The sequence below is a fragment of the Nipponia nippon genome, unplaced genomic scaffold, assembly GCF_047370975.1.
Source record: "Nipponia nippon isolate SJK-2023a ecotype South Korea unplaced genomic scaffold, ASM4737097v1 scaffold_2, whole genome shotgun sequence".
In the NCBI taxonomy this organism is placed as follows: Eukaryota; Metazoa; Chordata; class Aves; order Pelecaniformes; family Threskiornithidae; genus Nipponia; species Nipponia nippon.
Window position 1 is genome coordinate 98,136,721 of NW_028262336.1, and position 25,747 is coordinate 98,162,467.

The window sequence follows — 25,747 nt, forward strand, 5'->3', positions numbered from 1 at the left end:
AGCTCCGCGGAGCCGCTGGCAGCCTGTGGAGCCGTCCGAGCGGAGCGGTGCGGAGCTGCCCGCGGCGCGATGCGGCGCGCCAGCCGAGACTACACCAAGTACTTGCGCGGCTCCGAGGAGCTGGGCAGCGGCGCCGCCCACGAGAGCGCCCCGCCGCCGCCGCCGCCACCGCCGCCGCTGCCGGCCCATCCGCACCCGCCGCCCGCCTCCCGCTCCCTCCTCGCCGCCCTCGTCCTTCTGGGGCTGGGGCAGGTGGTCTGCAGCGTCGCCCTCTTTCTCTACTTCCGAGCTCAGGTAAGCGGCGCCTCTGCCGCCGCCCGGAGACGGCAGCGGGGTGGGGGTGCGGGCGGTCGGCGCGGCCCTTTCCCGCCTTCGCGGCGGGCGTTGGGCGCCTGCAGCCGCGCTGTGAGGGAGCGGCCGGGCAGGGCGGGAGCGGCCGCCTCTCTCCCCCACCCCTTTCGGAGGAGGCGAACGTGCTCGCGTCGGTGGGATTGAGGAGGTTAATTAACAAAAAGGGCAGAGAACAACTTTGGCCCTGAAGCTGGCCCAGCTTTGAGAGGGGGTCAGGCTGGAGGGCTCCCGGGACCCTGCCCGGCCTGCGCTGTCCCCTGGTCGCTGGAGCTGCACAGCCTGAGGTGTCCCAGGTGGTGCTGTGGCCTAAGGGTGCATGTGGAAGTACAGGGTTTCTCAGCGAGGTCGGGTGTTAGGGGTCCCCGACTCGGGAAGCAGCTTAATGATCCTTCACCTGAAGTCTTGCGGGGCTTTGGGTTTTTTATGATCAGCTTTCAGTTTTTCATCGGAGAGTGGTTTGATGTGGCTGAGGTCTTGGGCTGCCATAAACGTTTCACCAGCAACAGAAATGTCTTTGAGGGGGGAAATAAAGCCACCACACAACACCGCTTGGGATCGTTTGTCCTTCAGACTGCGCAGGGTCACTGCGGAGCTGGGTCCGTGCGTTAGCGGGCATCGGCCGGAGCTGCCCGCTGTAGCTCAGGAGCTCGTTTCTGAGAGAGAGAGAGCTGCCCCTCGCCCGCCAGGCCGCAAGCCTGCCCGGGGATGCTTCACAACAGGCAGCAGTGTGCGTGGAAAGGAGCGCAGGGAGGTATCGCTGTGGGGGAGATGAGGTGATGAGCGGTTAGGCTTTCGGAGAGAAGAGGAGCCCGCTTCTTGGAAACGGCTCTGCTGGCTGGCTGGATTCACTCGCTGCTGCGTCTCTTACCCCGCACGGCTGAGCCCTCTCAGAGGAAGTGGGGGCTGCCGACTGGTTGCTTCTTGGGGCTAGGTGTTAGCTTTCTGCTTGGCTCTTTCATCAGATGCTAATTAATTCTGTTAATATGGGTCTCGCTGCCTTCATGGAAGTGGTACTTCTGTTGTGTTTACTTTTCCTTTGAAGTCAGTGGGGAGTGGAAACCAGTTTCTTTCGGTTTACTTTCTAGGTAGATGCGCTTATCTTGATGTAGCGACTGGATTTCTTAACAAAGTGCACACCGAAACCAGACACTGTACAAATGTATAGCCACTTAAACAGATGAATGACTATCAAATATACAGTAACACTGCTGATCATGTATTATGCAGACCAATTCATGTTGTCTTATGACAATGGCTTCGCGTTTGCCATTTTTACAAAAATAAAATGGAACAGCAATACGGTACTTAGTTAATCATATCCTGTATGCTTCAGAAGAGTGACATTTAATTTCTGGGACTCATTGTAAAGTAGCTTAAAGCTACTTGTTTGCTTCAACAGTGAAATAAATTAATGCCTACTTCAGCTTGTGGCAGAGAAATGTTTTTTACTCCAGATCTGCATGAACTTGAAAAGACGTCTTTGTCAAAACATAGCTCATAGAAACGCACGGCTATCCATTGATTAGTAGGCTAGAGAGCCGTTGCAATCAAAACAACTAATCAAAGTATACTTTTTGAAAACCCTGTGTTTCCATTATCTTTACCTTCCCCCCACCCCTTATTAAGGACTCTTTCTGGTAGGTTCATGTCAGTGCTTCACACATGCCTAACAAAGGGTAAAAAGAGCTTTCTTACCATAATGACTATTTTTCTTCTGCTTCCTTGATTTAAAAAATTACATAGTCCGTGTGTAATTCTGCATGTGGCAGCTTAATTCTCTTGCCAGTTTCTTGTTCCTGTAGATTTGGAGTAATGCTGTTGGATGGAGTCCTTTGTGAACTTGAACTTCTGAAACATCTAAAAGAGATGATGTAGCTAAATGTAGACTTGACTGAAGTCATTGCCTGAAAAATTTCTAATGGAGAAAATGTCGTCTTTGCCATCACTGAAAAATAGAATAAGTGTACTTTTGAAGTAAGTACATAATTCACAATAATAAGATATGGTAATCCATATTTGTTTACCAATTTCTTATTGTGAAATTAGATAGATGGGAAAGCTATAGTAGGTCCTGCAGAAGTTAAGTCTTATTTAACTGTCTTGCAGATTGCTTTATTTATATGGGACGCGATCTGACCTCTTTCTTTTCAAAAGACTGCTGTCAAATTTAGTTGTATTAAGCTATCTCAGTTTGTACTTTTCAGTACAAATTTCAGCTATCTAAATTTGTACTTTAATAACAGAATTTAAGTATTGTGGTGTATTTTATTAAAATAATGAGAAGTTAATAGTAGAAGCTATGCATCAAAAGATTTGAATTGTTTGGTTGGTGAGTTAACCAAATGTGAATTAGCAAGATTTGACTGTATAGGTTGATATTAAGAAATTATATGTTTTACAAGCTCTTTAAAAGTCTGCCTAAGAGGCTGAGTAAACTCTGACTCAGTTTTACCATACACATTTTATCTGTATTTGCATAATTCTGGGCTGGATCATGATACAATATGAGCTGAGACAATAGTTGAGGTTTTGAATTTTCCTTAGTTTTGTTTACTTTGTGGCTTGAGCATTTGGAATTTCACAAGACACATAACTAAGACTGACACTAGATTTTCACGGGTAAACACATGTTTGTGGCCAACAAATAATGCAGCGCAATGCGAATGAGACAATGAGCTGGTATATCTAAAAAGAAAGAAAAAGCTAAGAATTGAATTTTACCAATATTCTGGTAACAGTGTTCTGAAATGTAAAAACATTAAGATATTCTGGCTTTTCTTTTTGGACCATCTTATGCAACGTACTGAATCCAAGAAATTAAACACTAACAAAATGTTTTGGTCCTAAGAATTTGATTATACTTCATGAGGAATATTTGCTCATGATCAATGAAAATGCCATGAAAATTTAGTCAGATACTCGGAGCAGCTGGAGATCATCGTGTAATAGAGACTCACGCACAGCACAAGGTGAGAGCGCAAAGTATTTTATTTAACTTTCACTGGTAAAAGTTAAAGTATAGTCTCCAAAAGCTTTGCTTTTAAACTTTTCTTTCTGGCCCATTTCCTTAGTGTGCTTAGATCATAAAAGAGTAGGAATTTGGTCTAACACTGACTGAACTGGACGGCAGTGGAACAAGCTGTAAGTGCTCAGATCCACGTGTGGTGGCTGGATATCCCATAGTTTAACCTGGAACTCCAAGCTTATCCATTTTTCCCATTAAAAAAAAAGTCTGTACAAATGTTAAGTGTTCTGCCATGCTGAAGAATTCAGACTTGGATAAATGGAGACCTGGGAGGCAGATTTTTATTGTCATTTCATGCATCTGTGTAACTGACTTAAATGAAAGTATGTTTTTAAACAATCGCCTTTCAGACTTCATCTAAAGTTCTGTGAGCATGCTAGAGTAGTGGCTAACAGAAAACAGCTTGCTGGGGGTCATTAGCACTTTCTGGAAGCCTGGAAGAAGCCCTTCTTGGTGGTTAAGAAAGGTCATGGAGTGCAAAGTGATATTTGATAATCTGGAAGTTGGTTTAAGTTTGAAAATAAGTACCAGTAGAAATGGTAAACATTTATTGTAAGGAGTAAGTACAGAACATGATACTGTAACATTGCATAATTGAGGCAACGTTCAATAGGTAAAGTTGTCTGGAATGTATTGTATCTTTTAAAATCAAAATTAATCTTTTTAACATCGGAAAACTGGTTCTTAATTCTGTAAATTCATCTGGTCTCGCCCACAATGCTGGAGTTCATTTTGGCTGCCCTGATTTAGGTGAAAGGAGTCCAGAGATGCAACTAAATGATTAGAGATGCTGAAAATCAAGGGGCATCGAAGGATTTGATCTGATTCCAAGGTCAGACACAATGGATGTAGAGACAACAGTAACATAGGAAAAATAAGCTAGACACTCCTCTATTTAAATAGGTTAATTCCTCTAGGGTATTTAGCTTACTTCATGAGTTATAAAGCTTTCTCCAATATTTTTGGTTGCATCTTGATGTTTCTTCCAGGTATAAAATATTTAGGACTTCATGCTGAAGGTCTCCGTTTATTCAAAGGCTCACCTTCTGTGCCTTGCAAGGTAGCAAGCTGATTTCCATAGACCATTCTGGTATTTTGTCTGATTCTTGAGAAGTTCTTCTCAAAACACTGCAAAGTTTTTCTGCGCATCACTTTTTGCCCACAGTTTCGGTCTCAGTGCTCAGTAATACCGGTTTACAGGCATGGCAGTGCAGTACATGTTCTTTATAAAGATGCAAGGTGCAGGATTTCTGAGAATGCCTTTTCAGACAAGTGAGCTAATTTCCATGGTTAAATGTGGTGCAGACTAGGTATTCTTTGAAAAAGGTAAGGGCAATCAGGTAGGTTAGCTAGTCCCAAGATCAGAGCTTCACCTTATCAAACACTAAATCTCTAGAGACTTGCAGTTTGTCAGGATGGGGTGCACAGCTTTACCTTGCTGAAGCTATCAGTTACAGTGTTTCCATTAAGCTTTCAATCTTTTAACTGTAGGTGCAGAGACGCTGGTTTTCTGTCTTAAGCCTTCAGCAGATAAACTATAATCTGAGTAAGTGCTTCTGTAAAATCTGCTGTTACTGTTCTAGCACAGTGTTGTGTGACTCATTTGACTGATTGCTGATGGGTGATAGCTGTAAGTCTACGCTACGTGTGATTTGTCATGCTGGACACTCAGGCCTTTACAAATTTCATGATCTTTGTGTTGTAGAACCTAGTTTTCTTGTCTACTTTTCAGAAGATGTGTTTACATAAATCCAAAACTGGGGTAATAGTCTCTCATTAGTAGAATTACTGATAAAAATTAGCAGATACTGACAGTTATTTGCTGTGGCTTTCTATCTTCTATCCTGTGGTGTGTGTGGAGAGGGGAAGAGACATCCAGATCCTGTTGAAGACCCTAATTCCCTCAGGTCTCTTACGATCCCAACAGAAGAGGCTACATCTGGAATATTGGGTCCTGTTTTGGGTCCCTCAGTACCAGAGGCATATCAACACACAGAAGAGAGTCCAGCAGAAGTCCACTGTAATAGGTAGGGACCATAGTGTATCAGAAATGGAGAACTGGATTCTTTGAACCTAAAGAAGAACAGACTAAGGTGAGGGAAGCTAATCAGCATTTTTAGCTGCCTAAAGATGGAGCCAGGCTCTTCAGAAGTGCCCAGCAAAGACAAGAGGCACAGTCATAAATTCCAGCAAGAACAACTGTAGCGGGACATTAAACCCAGCGTTTTTACACAATAAAAGTGGTTAAATTGTAGAACAGTTTGCTCAGAAAGGCTGAAAGTCTCTGTCGATGGAAATTCCACAAAGCTTGTCTAGACAAGGCCTTGACCAAGCCGACCTAAGTTATACGTTGGCCCTGCTTCAAGCAGGCGGCTGGACTAGAGACCTGCAGAGGTACATTCCAACCCATGTCATTCTGTATTAACTGCCTTTTAGTAGCTGTTGGTAAACATTTTGTGCTTCATTTTTTCCTTTCAGCTTACAGGTGGTTTTCTGAGTTCTGGATACTAGTGGAACATACTGGGAGAGATGCTTTTAGGGTACAGTTTTACATTCATTAAAGCTAGTGCCACCTTCCTGCTCTTTCATTCCTATGCCTGTCCCTGTACTGGCTCTAATGCTTGTCTGATACCTGAAGTGAGTTGATTTTGGGATGCTAATCCTTTAGGAAATTAGATCAGCAAAAATTCTTTACAGGTTATTGATTTAGAAGGGGAGACTGAGAACCAGGAATGAAATTTTGTGGTGAAGAAGGTGAGAGCAGAGGTGCTGGTTTAGATCAGCTTAAACAGTTAATGGGGCTGTGCTGCACCAGCTGACTTCAGAAGTCATTAGGGTAGTTTTTAGTGCTTAATTCATAGAGGTGTAATGGCTATACACAGATTTTCTTTTGGATTCAGCTGTGTCAGGCCACCTCAGGAAGCTGTTACTGCCTCCAAGCCATTCTGTAACTCCTTTCTACCCCTCTGCTCAAAGCTGTGGCATCTTCTGATCTTCAGGTGAACCTTTTCTGACCTGTTTCATTCCAGATCTGCAGGGATAACTGAGACAGCCAAACAAGGTCACAGGGGCTGACATTGGTCTGAATGAATCAGGCAAACGGCTCTCATCTGGGGACCTCAGCAGAAGGATGGTGATGGATGAGGCAGCATTTGGTGTTGCCATCTGTGCAACAAATGTTTCTCTGCAGTGTGTGCCTGTTGGATGGCTGCCTGCCTGGTGCAGACTTAAATTCACCTCTGTAATCCTAACCTTATGCTTTTAAGTTAACTCGGTTCTTTTTTGGGGTTAGGGAGTTGAATTTATGTTTGTGTGAACAAATGATATAGCATGTTCAATTCACTCTGACTGTTTTGTATTCTGCAAAACTTCCTTTGATCTGTTTTGTTCAGTGCTATGATAAAGGAAACTGAATACTGGTCAGGCACTACCCATAATGTCTTGGCATTCCCTCATCGTGATTACAAATAATGTAATGTTTTGTAATTCTCAGATAAAATTATTCCTTCCACCTTCTAAGCAGAAAGATAGAAATAAATGTTCTTTATTAGACCAGCTGATACAGTTAGAGAACTTAGATGAGGTTTTGCATGCACAAGCCCTTCTTCAAGCCTGAAGTAAAGGCGGAATAAATACCAGTTGAGAACAATTGCTGAGAGTCTTAGGCCATCTCTGAAAGACAGTGGTTAATATCTCTTGAGTGTAAAGTATATGGAGCGTGGGAAGAGAGGGTGAAATGGTTTAAGTAGCGTTTATGCAATTAAACTCTGCCAAGGCACAATCCTAATCCTTGGAATATCCTTCCAATTTATCTAGCTGGTAGAATTCAGGAGTATTTTAAACTTACAAAGTATATTTGATTTAATCACAAAGACCGATTGCTAAAAATATCCTGCAGATATTCTAGATTTACCAGTCTTTGTCCCATGAAGCAGAGGTGTTTTGTGGTTCAGTTTTATTGTCTTTTGGTTTTTCTGAATTTGTGCTTTCTTACTTGGTGACTGTTTCATGCAGCAATATCTCTTGCCCACAAAATAGTTTCAGTGATAACCGGCTTCTGTCCTTCTGTTTCTTCTCTTGCACATGATGTGCTAGATGTTGTACATACTTTCCCCAAGTTCTTCTACTTGGCATTTGTGTGTCATCTTGCAAAATATAGTTTTTACAGATAGGCTGGCTGTGTATGTTGCCTGCTAAAATAAATGTGATACTGCACTGAGTGGTCAAAAAATGGAATTCAGGATTATTGATTTTACTGTAAGAGTGGGACTTAATTTTAACTTTTGAAAGTCAGACATCCAGTCTAAGCTAACGAACTAGGCAGCTCCGGAAGATAATTCATTCTCTTATCTCTCACACTTGTTGGATGAAATAAACCTCCATGTGGGGAACTTTTTCTCTCTTAACTGTTTACAATGAAAATTTGGATAATAAACTTAGCTAGGTGCCAAACTTTTAGATGGTTGAAAATTCTCCCTGACTTAAAAGCTCTTAATGTCTCTTGGACAGACACTTAAAACTGTGGTTGTGCTTATATTCTTGTTTCAGATGGACCCTACCAGAGTTTCAAAAGAACACGCGCACTGTGTCAGAACTCTTTTTGGACATCAAGAAAATACAGATTTGCATGATACGTCCTTTGAAAATCAAGAAGCGAAGTTAATGCCAGAATCATGTAGAAGCATGAAACAGGCTCTCCAAAGAGCTGTGCAGAAGGTAAGTGGCAGACAGACTGTTTTCCTTTATTTTGTGCTCCTCTTGAACTTTAAACATTTTTTTCCAACATCTGTATTTGGAGGTAAGTTCTAGAAAGTATTTTCTGGTGTTCAAATAATACCTGAAGTTGCATCCAAGATCATATTGTGTTGGCTCATGAACCTGGCAGTGGTTAACCAATTCTGAATACAGGCACTTTTTCTTAAGAAAGGAAGACTTGAAGTTGCACTGAGAAAACTATGATTGCAGTTAGTTGATTGGCCATTCTGACATTTGGATGGACCTGAATGGTAGTCGTTCATCCTAATATTTGTATAGGTTTGCCAACGCTTTGGGTGTTCATAAGAAAGGACAGTTCCACATTTTTTTCAAAGCAATATTCCTGTCTCTGTTTCTGACAAGATTCTCTTAAGTCAACATCATCAACAAGCAAAATATTGCCTGAAAGTCAGAGGAGATAACATTTGCTCTTGTTTCTTACTCTTTCTGCAACCCAAAATGAGGGACAGTATTTCCTTTTTTTGTGCACTTTGCCAGTTCTCTGTTCTGTGCAGACCATTCCCACACTGGCAGAAGAGCTACTTTGCTGTAGCACAACAAGCAGGCAGTGTTTGCCCAGCGCTTGAGAATGACAGTTTGTTCCCAAACACAAGTAACAAAAGTAGTCAGCTAAAGAAGTCAGCCCTAATGAAGAAGCCTAGGCAAGCTGGATATATGTCACAATCACCTCTTACTGCAGTTACTGCCTTTGATCTCTTTGCGTGTTCATGATAGTGTTTAGTGCTAATTATGGGCTATTTAAAAGCTGAATGTCTGATATGGTATTTGGTTTTCCTGGCTTAGCATGTCCATTACTACTTCACATCTGCGTAAGACTGTCAGTTTTTCATAAAGGATGCTACATTAGATTTGGGCTGAACTCATGTACACTTTACGGAGTGAATTGTACTTGAGTTAATTATGTGGTACTTTAATTCTGCTAATGCTTGCTTTTAATGGAGTACCCTGAGTGACGGATCTTTTTGTGAACAAAACTTAAAGAAACCTAGGAGTTCATGGTTTGTTCCGTTTGCTAGCCACCTCCTTGAAAAGCTTAAGGAAAAAAAAAAGGTTAATTCTGTAGGATTAGTCCTATCTTCCAGCATTTTATAGACTGTCTCACACTACACCTACTTCTGTGTTCTGTGTGCTGGTACAAGACTGCTCATTCATGCAGCTCCCATGACAGAGTAAGGAGCCTGTTACAGTAAGTGAATGGGAAGCCCTGTATTCTGGTCATTTGCTGCTGATTACTCAACAAAGGCATTGGCTTTAGTTGAGGCTGCATATCCTGCCATTCTGGATGGAGGTTAAATGCTGCAATGTCCGTGGCCAAGATAAGTAGTGAGTAGGGATAACTTCATTGGCTGATGGCCATTAGTTTAAGAACAATAAAATTTCCCTTGCCAAAGTAATCAGGCTCTGAATTTCCTTTGAGTGCAACAGAATGTATTAAGCAGCTGGGTCAGTGTTCTGGATGCTTTGTCATCGTATATTGATGTCAGAGAAAAATAGGAAAATGCTTGCCTGGGGCTACATTTGCATCTTTTCGGTATATCAGAGAAGTGAAAGAAACAGTGTTAAGGCAAAATTATACTTTCTCGCGTTCTGTAAACTCTGCCTTTCGTTGGCTCTGCTACAATGAAGGCCAGAGGTGCAGCTGAATCTTACTTCCAGTTGTGTTGGTCTTTTATGCGTGGGAATGCAGCTAATGTGACTTGAAAGAGGTTTCCTATCATCTGTGCTTTCTTCACTTTCCTGAAGGAGAATCTAATCTTTGTGTGTTTTAAGAACCAGTATCCTTATTTCAATTGGCAGCATGTTAAGTGACTGAAATGGAACACTTCAAAATGCCGTTTAAGTTTTGTGTTTTTTTCAATATTTTGTCTTCTGCAATTCAAGCTGTTCAGGAAATGAAAATAGACAACTTGCTTTTGCTTAGGTTTGTAGTCTGGTTAAGGCTTTTAGCTTACTGCACTGGTTCTCATCTGTTTTCTTTGCACACCTGTAGACCTAGTGCTTAAATCTAAAGCAGGGATTGACATTGAAAATGAAAGTGCTCTTATGAAAACCAATGTAGTAGGCTGCAAGGTTGGGTCTAGAAACATTTGTCTCCTGAAAAAATAATAATTAAAGATCTTCTTTTAATTAAAATCTAATGTTGAATTCCTTAACATATTCCAGGATAAAAACACTGCTTAGGGAGCAGCTTACTGAGTAGAAAGCACATTTTCAATATTGCATATAAACTTCAAGCAGACAAATAATATACTTTCCTAGCCAGTCTGTTTGCTTAATTTTTTTTTTTGCATGTAACCCTAAAAATCTTTTGGCAGTCCAGATGCACTAACCACAGTTCTTATGAAGTCTGTTATGAGCCTGAAGTAGAAAGGACTACAAACATATCTTGGGTCAATTCATAAGTAACTTTTCTTGGCAATACTCCCAGCTTCTAGCAGCTTGGCGAGTTCAGGCGTAAACTAGTCTCCCACATGGCAACAGAGTACTTTGCTAGACCTCCAGGGCAGCACTTATAGAGAGATCTATATACTTAGCAGACATTTAAAGTGCATGTAGTTATGGACAAAGTCAAGGTTTCACGAGTGGTTGCTGTAAATTGTTAAAATTTCAGTTTCCATCCTACAACCTTATATGCCTTTTTTTTTTTCTGCAGGCAATAGACTACTCATTTGGATAAAGGTTGTAGTGCTGATCTCTAAACTATCTTCTGATGAATATTGGTTCATATACTTTCTATTTCACTTCCTTCCTGATTAGCATTTTTCAAATGCTGAATTTCTGGCAAGATGATCAGATATTTCTTCCTGGTGTTAGCGGGACTTAAAGCACTCAGGTAGTAGAAGAAACAACTGCATAAAGGAACTTTAAGATCACAGCTGAAGCAATACATGAATATCCAGAGGGGTTCTCTTCTGATTGGTCTCAAAAGGCTACTTAGAGCTGCTCAAAGTAGATACTGAGATATTGTAAAAAACAAAGGAGAGGAAAAACCGTTAACAAATGTCACTTGTTCAAATGTAGCCTTGTGTCTGCATCCTCAGCATTGGACATAACTTGAAGAGCACGAGTTCTTTTTGTTTTGAAGATGCTGAGATGCTAAGGATTAAAACCTGCAGCCTGCTGTGGATGAGGAAAGAGCAGTTCCCAACTTTCTAGGCACTGAAAGCATGATTTTAGCTTTTAAAATGTGAAAGTTTTGCAGCTTCGCAATGGCCTCTGAATTTTTTTGGATGAAGGAAGACACATTTTTCATTTTTGTTGACAAGGGCTGCTTGTCTGTTGTTTAAACAGTGATTGTATGAAGGAGGTTGGAATGTGGGAAGCAGACCAGCAGAGTTGACTGGGTGGGCAGTGAGCAAATGACACAAAGGTGTCCAAGTGCAACTTATTGTAAGACTAACAGAATGGTGTGATTTTCGTGTACAGTTTTTCTAAAAATAACTTAACAGCTTGGTAGCACACGTGGTTCTGTGGGTGGCAGTCTTAAGAGAAGTCACTGGTAATATTTTGTCAGCAGTTCTCATACCATTATAGCAGTGTTTAGCGATAGGTTCTGTTGAGCTGTTTCTGCTTTCTTAATGGTATTGTACCTTGTGATTAGGTATGAGATGCTTAGAGACATTCAGGTGCTAAAGAATGCAGTTGATACTTTAAGGATTTGGAAAATCCTAGCTCTTAATTCCTTGCTGTAAGGATACCAGGGGATTTTTATAAATCCCACTAAGAGGCTGTCTTTTAGACATCTGGATATCTTCAGGCATCCACTGAAAAATGTGGTCCTTGAGTCCTTCAGGGTCAGAAGCAAGTATATGCTAAAATATTTTCCTAGGTTGTGTATCAGCACCTTGGAACTGTAGAAACATGAAGTAAAAAAAAAAATCAAGAGAAGTGTTGAACTACTTATTCTTCAGGAGGAAACCCACAGCTCCATCTGTTATCTAGGGACTAATTAATGTATTTCAGCTTCCTTTTGGAAATCCAAGCAGTGGAGCAGAAAGGAATATAAAAATTTTGTGGGGCTGGTCAGAATCAAGTAAAGAACTTGACACTTGTGCAGTGTTTGGAGAACTCAGCTGATGGAGGATTTCTGTTTTCTAGCCACAGGCTAGCCACTTCTAATCCAGTGACAAGCACACAGAAGATTGAATGAACATGAGCCAGTCTTCAGCTCTTCTCAATGTGTTAGTGTTGGGCTCATGCTTATAATCTCCCTTTTGTTGCAATGACACTTGCATTCGAGTACAGGAGAGTGTTCCTGTCAGAGATGCTCCTAGGAAACAGGAAACAAGACTATCAGGACAAGGAGAGTTGTGGACCCAAGTCTTCCTGGGTAGCTGTTCTGCTTACCAAGTGGTGATGTTGCAGTTGAACAGCACCACCAACAGTTAGAAAGAAAGCCGCTCAGACTGCATTTCATGAAGACCACTGCATGGAAGATGAGCTGAGTCAGGCTGCTAGATCTCAGAAGGTGAGGTACCCAGCTGCTCAAGCTAGAGCATCTTTGGAAATGTGCAGAAGCAGAACTCTCTACTCCTAAGAAAAATGTAGGTTAAGAGGAGGATAGCAATTGGCCAGTTCTGGGACTTCAAGGGCTGTGCAGTTACCAACCACGGGATTTTTTTTTTTAGTACCAGTTTAGGTAATAGGAGATTAAAATGTACATAGCTCTCTTTGGATTTGCCCAGTAGGCTCTCCAGGCAAGGATGTTATCCCCCAGAAGGAAAGGATACGAAAGCAGACTCCACATCTGAGAAGTTTCCATTAAGAAAGCAAGAAAACAAAGGAGTCTTCCGTTTCTAGGGAAAGGGTTGGGAACAGGTGTGGTGCAGTAATCTCAGACTGTGGCCCATCTCCCAGTCTCTTTTACCTTAAGTCATGTTCTCTTCAGAGGCTTTTGCCACTTTTCACGGTATCTAGTACTTGGAATTTTTTTTGTTGTCTTCCTACTTCTGATGAAGTTAAAGAGCTCGAGTGTGGCTAGAGGCTGATGCTGGTGTGCAGCTCCTAGAACTGAGCTTCGTTTTCATGCTCCTAGAACTGACATTGAAGTAGGAAGATCAGAGAGGGGAAGTGAATCTAAATGGGGGAGGTGGACATGAGTTTTGCTTCTTTTGAAGTTGCGGTTCTTCCTGCTTTTCTTCTCGTCTCTACAGCAGAAAGCATCTTAATGATTCTTATCTACAAAATCAGCATATCTCTGCTGAACTATTATGCTTTGATAGTCATACTACAACTTCCATACTGCTGTGGCTTTTCATTTTGGGTTAACATTTAAACACCTACTGAAAGGGGAAAGTGAGAGTAATAAATGCACCAGCGAAGGCGTTACTAATTTCACTGTGGCTGCAAAATTACATAAAAGCAGGACTTCAGGTGTTTTCAAAGCAGGATTTCAAATTCTAAAATACCGCAGTGATTGAGAGCACAGTGGAATATTGCTGATCTGGCCAAATCTGAGGTGTATTGCATATACATGGTATTGAATCAGACAAACAGCAATATGTGTGACATAAAGACAAGACAAAGCACCGCTCTTAGGTTTTGAAGATGAGATATGATTAGCTATCGTCAGCAAAATGTTTCCTTTTATTAAACATCTTCTTGATGGCTCCATGGTGTCAGGTATTCTGAATAACAAGTAGAATATTACCCCTGTTTTTTAGAAAACACATGAAGAGAGTCATGGGGGAACACGGGACAGAACCAAGGATTGAACCTAATATTACTAAGACTCAGTCCAGGCTTGTAACAAGAACAGGCTGTTTAGATTTTTGAAAACTGCTGTTTGTATGTTTTCTCAAGAGGAAAACAGGTGTGGATTATTAAAAGCAAGGCTTTTTGTGGTGCCTGATGTCTGTTACTTGTGCTGTTCTTGGGTTTGGGTAACATGGGTTTCATTCATGTTAAAATTCATCTGCAGTTTTGGAGAATGCATACTTCCAAACTCTGGCACCAAGTACAGATGTGGAAGATCCTTAATCCTTTGGTTCTTGCATACCGTGTTAGAAGTGAGCCTTGATTATAAAGCCTTGTAGTCTTGCAACCTTCCCTGTAAGTGGTCAAGTGTGAGGGGTGGAGGTTTTCATTTACTTTATCGCAGATGGAATTCAGAGCTTAGCTTTCCTTAGTTGTTGGTGTGATTACACACTAGTTCCTATGTAGAACTGCCTCTTTTGTTATCTTTTGACCCCAAGTAATTCCATCAGTTCATAAACTCCACTGTTTTATGTGATGCATTCTTAGCAGTCATTGTTCCATTGTACTTAGCAAAAAATTCCAAGTGCAATAAGTAGGAAAGGTAGTAAATGTCCTGTCACCCCTACTTCAATAAATAGTGCAGTGATGATACACAGCATCATTCCTATCCACCTTTATCAGATGTATTGGACAGAGGAAGTAATTTTATTGTGGCAGCTAAACTGTGTGTTCATATTACATATTCTCATATTTACATGATGTATATTGCAGGCATCTGAATATACTGTAGGTAGAGCAACCCCCACATACACATACACACAGAGTGTTGTAATTGTGCAAACTACCTGCAATACACAATATTACAAAACCAGGACAACATCAAAGCAATGGCTCTTTCTCATTTTAGGAAGTCCAGCGTGTCGTGGGAAGAGTACCACCAAGACCAGAAAAAGGTAGGTGCTGGGTTTATAAATAAAAAATATTTTAGTTCTACTAAACTTGTCTTTCTGAGGTAATGCAATTCTTTTATCTCTAGCTGCAATGGAGGCATTAGGAATGGACCTGTACAAGAGAAACAAACCTGAGAAGCAGCCTTTTGCCCATCTCATTATTGATGACAAGAATATTCCATCTGGTAAGTTCAGTCTTAAGTGAATACTTCCAATGCTACTATAAATGTATTAAGCAGTGAAGTGTATGAAAATAGTTCAGCAATACCGGCAACAGATTGGAATTTCAGAAATGGCTTTTGATAACGAGAATAAATTGGATGTTTTAAAGGATTTCAGAGGCAGCAGGAGTAATGTTAAAAGGAGGATAGCTCCCCTTTGCCTCTGGTACCTTTATATCGGTCTGTTATGTGCTGAATGGCCTCCATTTCAAATGACCAGTCTTCATGATCAAGCTCTGAGGCCTTGACATGCCTCTCTGTGCTGTCTTCAGGTGAGGATTGAGGATATGCATTGAATGCTCTCCTCTGAAGTTTCTTATTTTTTTTGGCTACTTCCTCACTCACACTGGACATCAGCTATAGGTATACATACACACAGATGTATGCATACATACAAGGATATACCAGCACAAAGATTGGCCAGAATCCAGATCTTGCTGGTTGGAAGATGTTTTCCTTCCATTGAGTCTAAGATTTTTTTTTTTGTCCTGTTGTCAGATGAAGAAATGTGGTGTTTTCTGTTGTAAAATTCAAGAATGTCTTATGTCCACCTGTTCAGCCCTTCACAGCAACACTTTTTTTGTGCTGAAGTATAATTGGGTCTGTACTGGGTGACACAGCATTTGTCTTCAGGATGGATCTGGAAGCTGAGGATCTTACATGAATATACAACACACACGCATGTCAGGTGCCCATCAGTGTAAGAACCTGACATAAAGGAAGCACATCTTTCATTTTGAGGCGTTGAAAACCTAGAACGACAGTCCCAATGTCATTATTATAACTTGCCTGCTAGTTCCCGGCCCTCTGTGGGTACACTGCACACTCATAGCATAGGGCTGAATTTATAGTAAGTGTTTCCTTCCGCTAATGGCATGTTGAAAGGGTTTTGTCATATTCCACTCATTATGTTGCAGGGCTGGTATAGACTTTTTCACATCAAGCCTCCCAGGGCCTTCCTGATGTTCAGACATGCCAAAGCTTCTCAAGGATTTATCTGCATCCATCTAGTCCAGTAGCAGGAAGATCAAAGATCATAGCATTGTACTCTGAGCAACAGAGTTTCTGGTCAGTGTGTTGACTTGGATGCAGTACGTTTCTGAGATATTGAGTAGCGGAAAAACATGTTCCTGTGGGTTTTATCTGCCCCTATGGTAAGAGGATGGCATTCTTTTATCTTGCCAGAGCTCTTATTCTCTACCCACACGTATCTTTGGATGGCTTTGGGAGTATCCTCGTTAGTACAATATGAGGGAACAAGACAGGAGTCTGCCTTGGAACACTCTCCAGAGGAAAAGACTCATTCCTACAATTTTTAGATATCTTATACTGTTTCCTTTTTTGCCCTGGGGCACTGTCAGTTGAGATTTTTCTATCTGTATTCTTAACACAACAATCATCATTGGTGTAGTAAAAGTAAACCAGAGTTTATCCTGAAGCTATCAGACAGAGGATCTCAAGACAGGAGGGGGGCATTGATCACCACTGTCATCTTGCTCTGAAGATGTATACGTTCTGCAATGCTGAACTTGTTGTTAATTAAGCTATGTGCATTGCTTTTCTGCTTTATATAACCAAACCAAAGGGGAATGCTGTGTTGAGGCTTGAAATCTGAGATTTCAGCAGCCTGCATAGTAATACCTTGCTTTTGCTCTATTTAAAGACAAAGCACTTGTGTACACAGGGAGTTAGCTTCTTGCCTGCAGGGATGGGATTCTTTCTCCCTTTAAGTGCATTGGCATTGCCAAGATGCAGAGCTTTATAAGCAGAGCTTAAGCAGCTTGTCAGATGGCAGTCAGAACTTCTACAAGCTTTCTTATTAGCTGAAATGCCTCCTGACAAGCTTCTATTTCAGTCAGATTTTGGCTTTTGACATAGGTCAATAGTAGAAGATGCAGGATCAGGAAACTTGTCTTAGCATTTTGTCTTTGGAAGGATTCAATTAATTTGCTAATCATAGAGACAGATCACTTATAGCTACAGAATTGGAGTCTGTCAGTGTCATGCTTTGTGAAATCCACCTTTTCCTGTGGAGAATTTATTTGCTGTCTGCTTGGATGTTGCTGTGAACTGTATTTTTATCAGGGCTAGCAGCTGATAATTTGTACTCTTGTGCATCACTGCATTAACCTAGGGAGTGATGTAGCACATCTGTGGATAATGGCAAGGGAGGCATTGCTCTTGCTTGCTCTCTTCACTTTTTTTTTTAATAGCACAGGCTGCAGGAACTCTCAGAAATACCGCGTCTGTGACAACAAGCTGCTTTGTTTCTCCTTGGAGCAGATCAACCCCTTACCAATGTGATGAGTTGGACATACTCCCTCCTGATCTGGCACATATGCCTTCTGTCTCTTGTGGAAAAGTATTGCCAGGATGTTAATCATGAACACAGCTTCAGTGGTCCTTGTGGGCATTGCAGCAGTGAGGGTCTGCATCCTTATGGATAGCTGGAACCCTGAACCTACTGGTTGTGAGGCACTTTAGTATCATGCTCATTGGTATGAGGCAGCACCTGCTTGGCTGGGTGGCATACAAGTTAGACAGGCATAAAGGATGAAGAATTTACCTGAAGGTCACCAGGAATTTTTCTCTTCCATCCTGTTTCCTCTGACTGCAAATGGCAATTTCTGTTTTCTTCCCCTGATTCCTTACCCTACGTGTCTGAAATCCTTCCAAATTGTTTTATGCCATCCGTGAGTCTGGACAGATCTGTTCTTAGTATTTTAAGGTTCTCTACTGTCATTACTCTGACCCAAAATAAACAATGTCAGGGAAAAAAAAAAAATCAGTCTTCATGACTGTCAAAGAGGATTCTTAGTTTGCCACTGAACACTCTTCATGAAGGGGCACTGAGCAGTGTCTGTGAGGGAACATTTTCCTTTTGCCTGGTTCACAATAATATCAAGCCCCAAATGGACTTTTACAGCTGGGGGGAGCGCAAGGGAGGGGGAAGACAACCCTTCCCAGGTCTTGGTGTCCCCACCCGTCATTTGGCTGCAGAAGCTGTAGTGGTTTGGCTTGTTGTGTGTATTTTTTAGGCTTGCTGTCTTAGGTTAAAGCTGGATGCTTGCTGGTTGCTTATTACCAGAGCTCACTATAAATGCTACCTAGGTTTTAAATGAAAACAGTGAATTTTGTTTCATAAATTGATTACAGAAATTAGTCACAGTTTAAAGGAGAAAATCACAAACAGAAATAAATGTGAATGTTAAATATATCATTTGGGATGTGAATTGATACCTTTAGCTGTCTAAAGAAACACAGTAGTATTCTGAGCTATTTACAGCTACAGGTTTGGCTTAGCTGCCCTTTGCCTCCAAAACAGTTTTTCAGAGCAAACAGTGCTTTGGTCCTTCCCTCAGGCTTTATTTATACCTGAAAGCTGCTAGGATGCAAAAAATTATCAATACTTTCTCCTCTGTTTCCCCCCCATCATCTTTCTTCTTACTAATTAATTTTATTCAAACTCATTTCTATCAGTCTTAGTTCCTCATTTCTATCAGTCTTAGTTCATGCTCACAAATATCCAAGACATTGTTTTGGTTTGTCTTCAGTTACCAGAAAAACTGTGTATTATCTTGACTTTTTTTAATGCTTTTTACCATGTCTGGAGGTTATCTTACTCATTATCTCTCTGGCCTCTTCCTTCTCTGTCAACACGACTTACCTTGTGCTATTTTTTTCATGGCTCCATAGTAAATTTTGTCACAGAAGACACTGTATTGCGGCATTTCTGACTGTCCCATGGCTTGGGTTATGCTTTAGTTTCTGATATATGGACAGCTGATTTGGCACTTGCATGTTCCAGTTTTCTCCTCTGCCTGTGTTTTGGGGTACTGATTGTTTTGGTGTCTCCAAATTTGGGTGTATTACCACCAGAAGTGCTGAGAGCCTGCTCACTCCTTCCATTAAAGGTTGCATGGCATAACTCCTACCAATGCATCTTTGTGCTGTGCTGCTGGCTGTGGTATGCCTCTTCTGAAGCTCTGAATTGTGGCAAAATGCCCGTTGGCCTCAGTTAATGCAATCATAGCATTATAATTTAGGTTGGAAGGGACCTCCAGAAGTTATCTAGGCTAATCCCGTGCTCAAAACAGATAGGGTCATCTTCCATCATCTCTTGGCCTGTCCCTCCACCTGACCATGGATGAATGATGCATATTCCCCTCAATACCAAAACAGTGTGAACAAATTTCACCCAGAGCCCTTTTCAACATCTTAATTACAAGTGACTGTGGCACCTATTTTCTCTCTTCCTCCTTCTTCAGCAGTCATTCATTCCCACTAAGGATTTCTTCAAAATTGCTACTTGATTAAGACTGGCAACTAAAAAGTTTACTTGCCAGCTAAAGAAAATCTGCCTAGCAACTACCCAGGGTGCCACCAGTCAGTCACATCATGCCAGCATGCTGTTCTGTTCCGCCATGTGTATACGTTCCTGTCCCATATCTTTGATGTGCCTCTCCTCTGATCCAAGCAGTGATTTCTGGCCTATCCTCCTCATCTTGAAGGTAACCCAGCCTCCTTGGGGCAGTATTTCTGGCAGACTTAACACTGTGCACAAGAAGTTCTACAACTTCCTCAGCTATCCCCAGTGCTTCAGAGCTGTACTCTGGTACCCTTGTCTCAGCACCTCTTGCAGCTGAATAATTCCAGGCTAAGAGACTTAAGATCTTAGTGTCGTTTCCGATTAATTGATGGTTTTCAAAAGTTTTTTTGAGGCACTGCACAGAAGATGGCTTCTCTGTATGATTTTGCTTGTATAATTTCTACCTCACTGTACCCATAGGGGAGCAACTATTTATGATCTGCCTTTGACAGCCTGTGCTTTGCTCAAGTCTGTGGAAGAACGCCAGAAGCTTTTTGTTCTGGACTACTATTAAAGTATTCCTCTCACATGCAGAAGTTGCTTGCCCTTGGCAGTTAGAGAAGACTCATAGCTCTCAAATTCCCCTGGCCCTACTTCCCCTTCACGTCTTTCTGCACAAACAAATCCAGGAGGCATCTTTTTAACTAATCAAATATACCTGTGGCTTTTCCCCAGCATGCTTGTGAGCACTGGTGGTTCTGGGGCATGCCTTGATAACATGCTTGGAGGAGAGGGCACTGGCCCCTGCCATATGCCATGGAAATTTTGGTGGGAATAGGTTGTTTTGGTTTGATGTTGGGAAAATAAGGTACTAAATATTCCAAGCAGGCATTTAAATGCACTGGGAGCCTAAAGTGTAAGGTCTTCTGGTGCCCGTGTGGACCCACTGCTGCGGGTGCCTCAGAGGGAGCAAATGGAGTTAGTATTGTGTCCTGGTGCTAGTGATTAGGAGGACAAGTTGGCCAACTCTTATCTGTTGTGTTATGCCTTGTGTATTACACTGAATAAATGGTAGAGTGTTAGTGGCTTGTGTGTATCAGGGCCTGTGTGGCTTTCTCAGGACAGTGCTGTTCCCTCTGTGGGCATGCCCGTGGGCCTTGGCTGCATGATCTTCTCCCACTGTTGCCTGTTCCTCTGTTTTTGCAGGCAGAAGCTGTGAGATGAGAGGTGGGTGCTATAATGGGATGGTGGTGAAGCTAGAGAGGTGAAAGGGACTGTGGGACGTGTGCTGCAGGGCATGCTCCTCAACAGAAAATACTGTGATAAACCTTTACATAATACACGTGCTGCAGTAGCAATGCTATCTGGGCTGGTGTTGCAGGCTGCTTCTTAACACTGTGCCACCAAAAACAACCTGAAGTGTCAAATGTGACCAGGTTTGGAAGGAAGTCTCAAATGCTTTCTCTCAGTGCCTGTCTGACCTCTGGCCAGGCCATCTCTTAGCACAGCCTTAATAGTAGAATTATAGAATATCTTGAGTTGGAAAGGACCCATCAGGATCATCGAGTCCAACTCCCTGCTCTGCAAAGGACTACCTAAAACTAAACCACATGACTAAGAGCGTTGTCCAGATGCTCCTTGAACTCTGACAGGCTCGGTAGCATGACTGCTTCCCTGGGGAGCCTGTTCCAGTGACCAACCACTCTCTCGGTGAAGAACCTTTTCCTAATGTCCAAAGAACTTTTCCCTAATGTCCAGAATCTACATGAAACGACATCTGAGATTTGACCAGCCTGAAACCTCCAAGAGATGATACAATGTGGATACTTGATGATAGCACCCAGGAGATGCCTTTTGGGACAGAATTTCTGGGGGACATTTGTACCTGTATATGTGAAGTTAGCTTTCAGTGCCAGTGCTGAGCTGACAAACTAATCAAAACATCTCCAGTCTCTCAGCTCCTTTTTGTTCTCTTCACAGAGCATTCAGTCACCTTAACTGATAAGGGACAGCTTCCTGTTTACCAGGCCACCATCATGCAGGCAGAGCTGAAAATGCTTATGTGTACCTCTTAGAAGGAATTCAGTAATGCTTGTTTACATGTATTAATTCTATTAATCTGTCCTTTTTGGTAGTCAGACTTGTTACCTGTTTTACCTGTATTTTGATTCCCACATGCATGATGTTCTATGGAGAGGCAGAGAGAATATTATCACAGTTTTCTAATTTGTAGATCTCCAGCATAAGACAACTTGAAGGGGACTGTTCTCCTCCAAGTATGGAATATCAGCTCATTGTTTCTAGTTTGAAACTTAAGATAAACTTAAAATAAATAAACAAAAATCAGAAAAGGGGAAAAAAAAAGTAATGCATCCAGAATCACATTTGTCTTCCTAAAGGTCTTTTTCCAAGACCTTCCACTAGATATTAGACAAAGAATCTGAGTTTACCTTCTGAATAGCTAGAATTGCCCAGCTATAAGTATTTGTACAATTATCAAAGAATTAGGATTGTGCTGTAGGCCGCTATTCTAGATATCTAGGATATGACTTAACCGGATTGTGGAGCCATATTTTGGTATATGCAAGCACTGGGTTAAGTCTAAACATTGTTTTTGCATAAAAAGGTTTGTTATGTCATAAATACTTGAAGTGCTCTCCAAAGTCTAGGCAACTTATTGTGTAGTACTAAAGATGCACCATTGCACCGATTTTTTTTTTTACCCCCATTTTTTTGGTGTTCTCAAGTGAAAATGTTTACCTTTGTACCACTGCAGCCACAAGAACATAACATACGGGAGGGTTTCATACGCTTTCTCTTTGGGGAATTATCAGTTTAACTTGTTTTCAGATTTTGTTTAGTTATTCCTTGCAAACACTTGCAGGTTCAAGACTGATAACAAGATTTGCTGTCTTTTCATTAGTAACTTTTCTTTTCAAATTCCTCTCAAGTGTTTGTTACTTAGAGTTTTAGGTGGACCGCAATTTCTATACAGAGTTTGTTGCACGATTGCTTAGCATAATCAAACTATTGGCCAAGTAAATATTTTGTACCATGGTCCAGCAGCTGTTCTGGTGGGAGGGCAGCCAGGTATAAATAGCAAGCCAAACATGGCAGTACATGATGAAAAAAGGAAATTTCTCACAAATTTTTATCATAATTGTCTAATATTCACTTTAGCCTATATAACTGTAGTTGCTATTGATTCTAAAAACCTGGAGATTGTTTTCTAAATGTTGAGTTTTGTTATATATTTATAAATAATTTTTTTTTCTTTCCCTCTCCTCAGGAACTCGCAAAGTGAACCTCACATCCTGGCATCATGACAAAGGCCAGGCAAACTTATCAAATATGACATTCAAGGATGGAAAGCTAATTGTTAATCAAGATGGATTTTACTACCTTTATGCCAACATTTGTTTTAGACATCATGAAACTTCAGGAAACCTGACTAAAAGAGGGCTTCAGCTGATGGTGTATATGACTAAGACAAACGTTAAAATAAGGCGCTCTGATGTGTTGATGAAGGGAGGAAGCACCAAATACTGGTCAGGGAATTCAGAATTTCATTTTTATTCTGTCAATGTAGGAGGGTTTTTTAAATTAAAATCTGGTGAAATGATAAGTATCCAGGTATCAAACCCATTGCTACTGGATTCATCACAAGAAGCAACTTATTTTGGGGCATTTAAAGTAAGGGATTTAGACTGAATCTTTTAGTGTGCTGAAAATTGTTTGGGTTTTTAGTGGTCCAGAAACAACTTGAAGACAGAACTGAAAATCTTTTGCAACCCAATCGCATCTGTATAAGCCATATATCTCTAAAGACACGTTTTTGCCCTGTGCTGACTCCAGTGGGAGTCCCACAAATGCACAGAAGGGCAAAATTCATAGTTCTCGTGATTCAGTCTTATAGCAGTTTTACTTTGTATGTCTCCACTGGCTTCAGTAGAGTCATGATGACTTTTTCGTTGGTGTAGTTGAAATCAGAGCAATTAATATTACTGAACTTCTGTTTCCAAGTTCTGCCCTGACTTTAACCTGCGCTACTCTTAATAGTTTTGGCGCAAACATAAGGCAGGACAGAACTTGGCCCCCAACTTGCATTTAGGGCTCAGTTTTCCTTGGGGTTGAGCATTCTGACCCTGAGATGGCAGATTGTGAAAGTATGACTAATCTCATTGCATTTGATGTGGCTTTTCACATGCTTAGTTAAGCCTGTTCTTGCTTTGCTGGATTAGTGTTGGAGAGCTCAGGCCGTGGCAGCAATGAGTTGCAGAACACCTAAACGGTTCAACTTAAGTTTTTACCTGATTAAAAGGGCTATTCCAGGAAGAAGGGAGATCTGGCCTTGCAGTTCTGAGAGGTTAATTACAGGTCATTTTTATTATTGTTGCACAGTTAATTGCAAATATAGATTGCCAAAATACAGTGTGCCTTTAAAGTATTACATTGTGCCAGAATCTGCAAAGATGTTTTTTAGACAAAAAGTATGTATTTTTATATTCTGTAATATCTAAAGTTATATTTCAGGTGTAATGTTTTGTGTAAAAAAAAAAAAAATGTAAATTATATTGTCCTATAGTATTTGATACAAAATATTTAAAATCTCTTGCTGTTTGTATATTTAATGTTTTAAACTGTTCTTAATGTACAGACATGTTAAACTGGTGCACTTTTTTAATCCCAATGGGAAAAATTGCAGCTAAAAGAGGTTGTTTGCAATTAGCAAATGTAATATATATCTTTGTTCTTTTTAACTTAATAGATTTCTGTTAAACTTGTCAGTATTATTTGGGAGTGGGAGAATCACACCAATGTCATGAATAATTACACCAGAATGCTGGTCACTGGGTGCCTTTCAAACCTGGAGGGTAATTGACATTACAAAGCTGGCATTACCTAAATAAATGAATAAATAAGACCTAATAAGCCACAGAAAAGTATTAGGGGTATTTATAGTTACTGAACAGGTGTATTTTCCTACAACAAAATCTGCAAGTTGTAAATCCTGCAATTGAGTAATGACTTTTTTAGCTTAGTTTCCTGAAAAAGTGAAGCTTAGGTCATTGCATTGCCTGTCCTCGTCTCCCCTTCTAGCTTTTAAAACTCTGCACGCTTCTGCCAGATTTGGCAGATGAATGGCAGTGTTAAGAGATATTCTTACAGGTTTTATGAGAACAGACAGCTGAGAACAACTCAGCCATTATACATTATTTGTCAGTGGCTGGCCACTGCTCGTATTAGCCAACAAAATAACACGGGGAGACTCCTAGCTAGCTGCAACACGTGTTGTCGCTTGTGTAGTTGCTTGGCCAAAAGAGGTGGGTGGATGGAATGTGAGGGTGGGTATGGGGGACATAGGAGAGAGCTGCAAATACTGTGGGCGATGTTTAGAGTACACCTGGGCAGGGAACAGCAGCTTGCTGGGGAAGGGATGAGGGAGGTTTTAGGAGTGTTTGTCTGGGTGCTCTAAGGATGATGTGGGGGAAACCTGCCTTTTAATGCGGTAGGAATCATAGACGGCAAAAGACTCAAATCTGTAGGAATTGAGGCTTCATACAAATCCTCAGGCTTTTTTTTATAAGGAACTGAGTTGAATTCAAGCAATTATTTTATACTGTATAATAAACATTTCTTTTTAATGTTAATATTGTTTTCTTACAAAATATATTTCTAAGAAAAAAATGAACTTTGTGATTTCTTTTTTTCATGTGTCCCTGTATTTCTTGTGCACCTTTGACTGTTTTGTTCGGATTTCAGAACATGCAGGCTGGGTATGGTATAACTCACTCAAGAAAACTGAGGTGCAAATCGACTATTTTGAGGCAATTACAATGAATTTTATGGAGTTTGATATGGCTCCAGACATGCATCCACCTCTTTCAAGTAGGGTTACATCATAAGGGGTTGGAAATTTAGCTGGAAATGAGGCCTTTTATGTTTTACACCAAACAGTTGTCGGTTCAAAACCAGAAATGACTGAAGAATCTGGTGCTTTTCTTTCAAAATTTCAAGAGGTCACACTCAAAGAATCGTATTTTTTCCACTGTAGAGATGTGCATTGGCAGGCTGGGAGAAAAATGCCTGCTGTTTGTGTCTGCTCTAGGGATGAAGTCATCCTCTCGGGAGGCAGAGATGGGGGTTCCAACGATTTGAAAGTCGAGTTAGACTTAGGACGTAGTAGCTGACCTTAGCAAATGCTCTGCCTATGTATGGTAGTATAGGAAGGAGGGGAACCACCAGCACTAAATGTCATCTGAATGAGGGTGGCTGTGGGCTCTGAGTGTGTGCTGGAGAAGGTCACGGCACCCGTAGCGTGTGTTGAGCCCCTGGGAAGACACTTGTTGGTTACTTCAGCATCCTAAGCCGCCAGAGGCTACCACGCGGCTTCTGAGGCTCAGCTTGGTAGTACATC

General features: G+C 41.2%; 1 protein-coding gene across 1 annotated transcript; it reads left to right on the forward strand.

The window, feature by feature from the left end:
• On the forward strand, nt 1-24,640 carry TNFSF11 (TNF superfamily member 11). The gene is made up of 5 exons (XM_087757920.1): nt 1-294; nt 7,925-8,092; nt 14,757-14,802; nt 14,886-14,984; nt 22,619-24,640. The coding sequence occupies exons 1-5, from the start codon at nt 70-72 to the stop codon at nt 23,038-23,040; spliced, it is 960 nt and encodes a 319-aa protein (XP_087614046.1). The 5' UTR covers nt 1-69; the 3' UTR covers nt 23,041-24,640.
• Nucleotides 24,641-25,747: the final 1,107 nt, after the last annotated feature.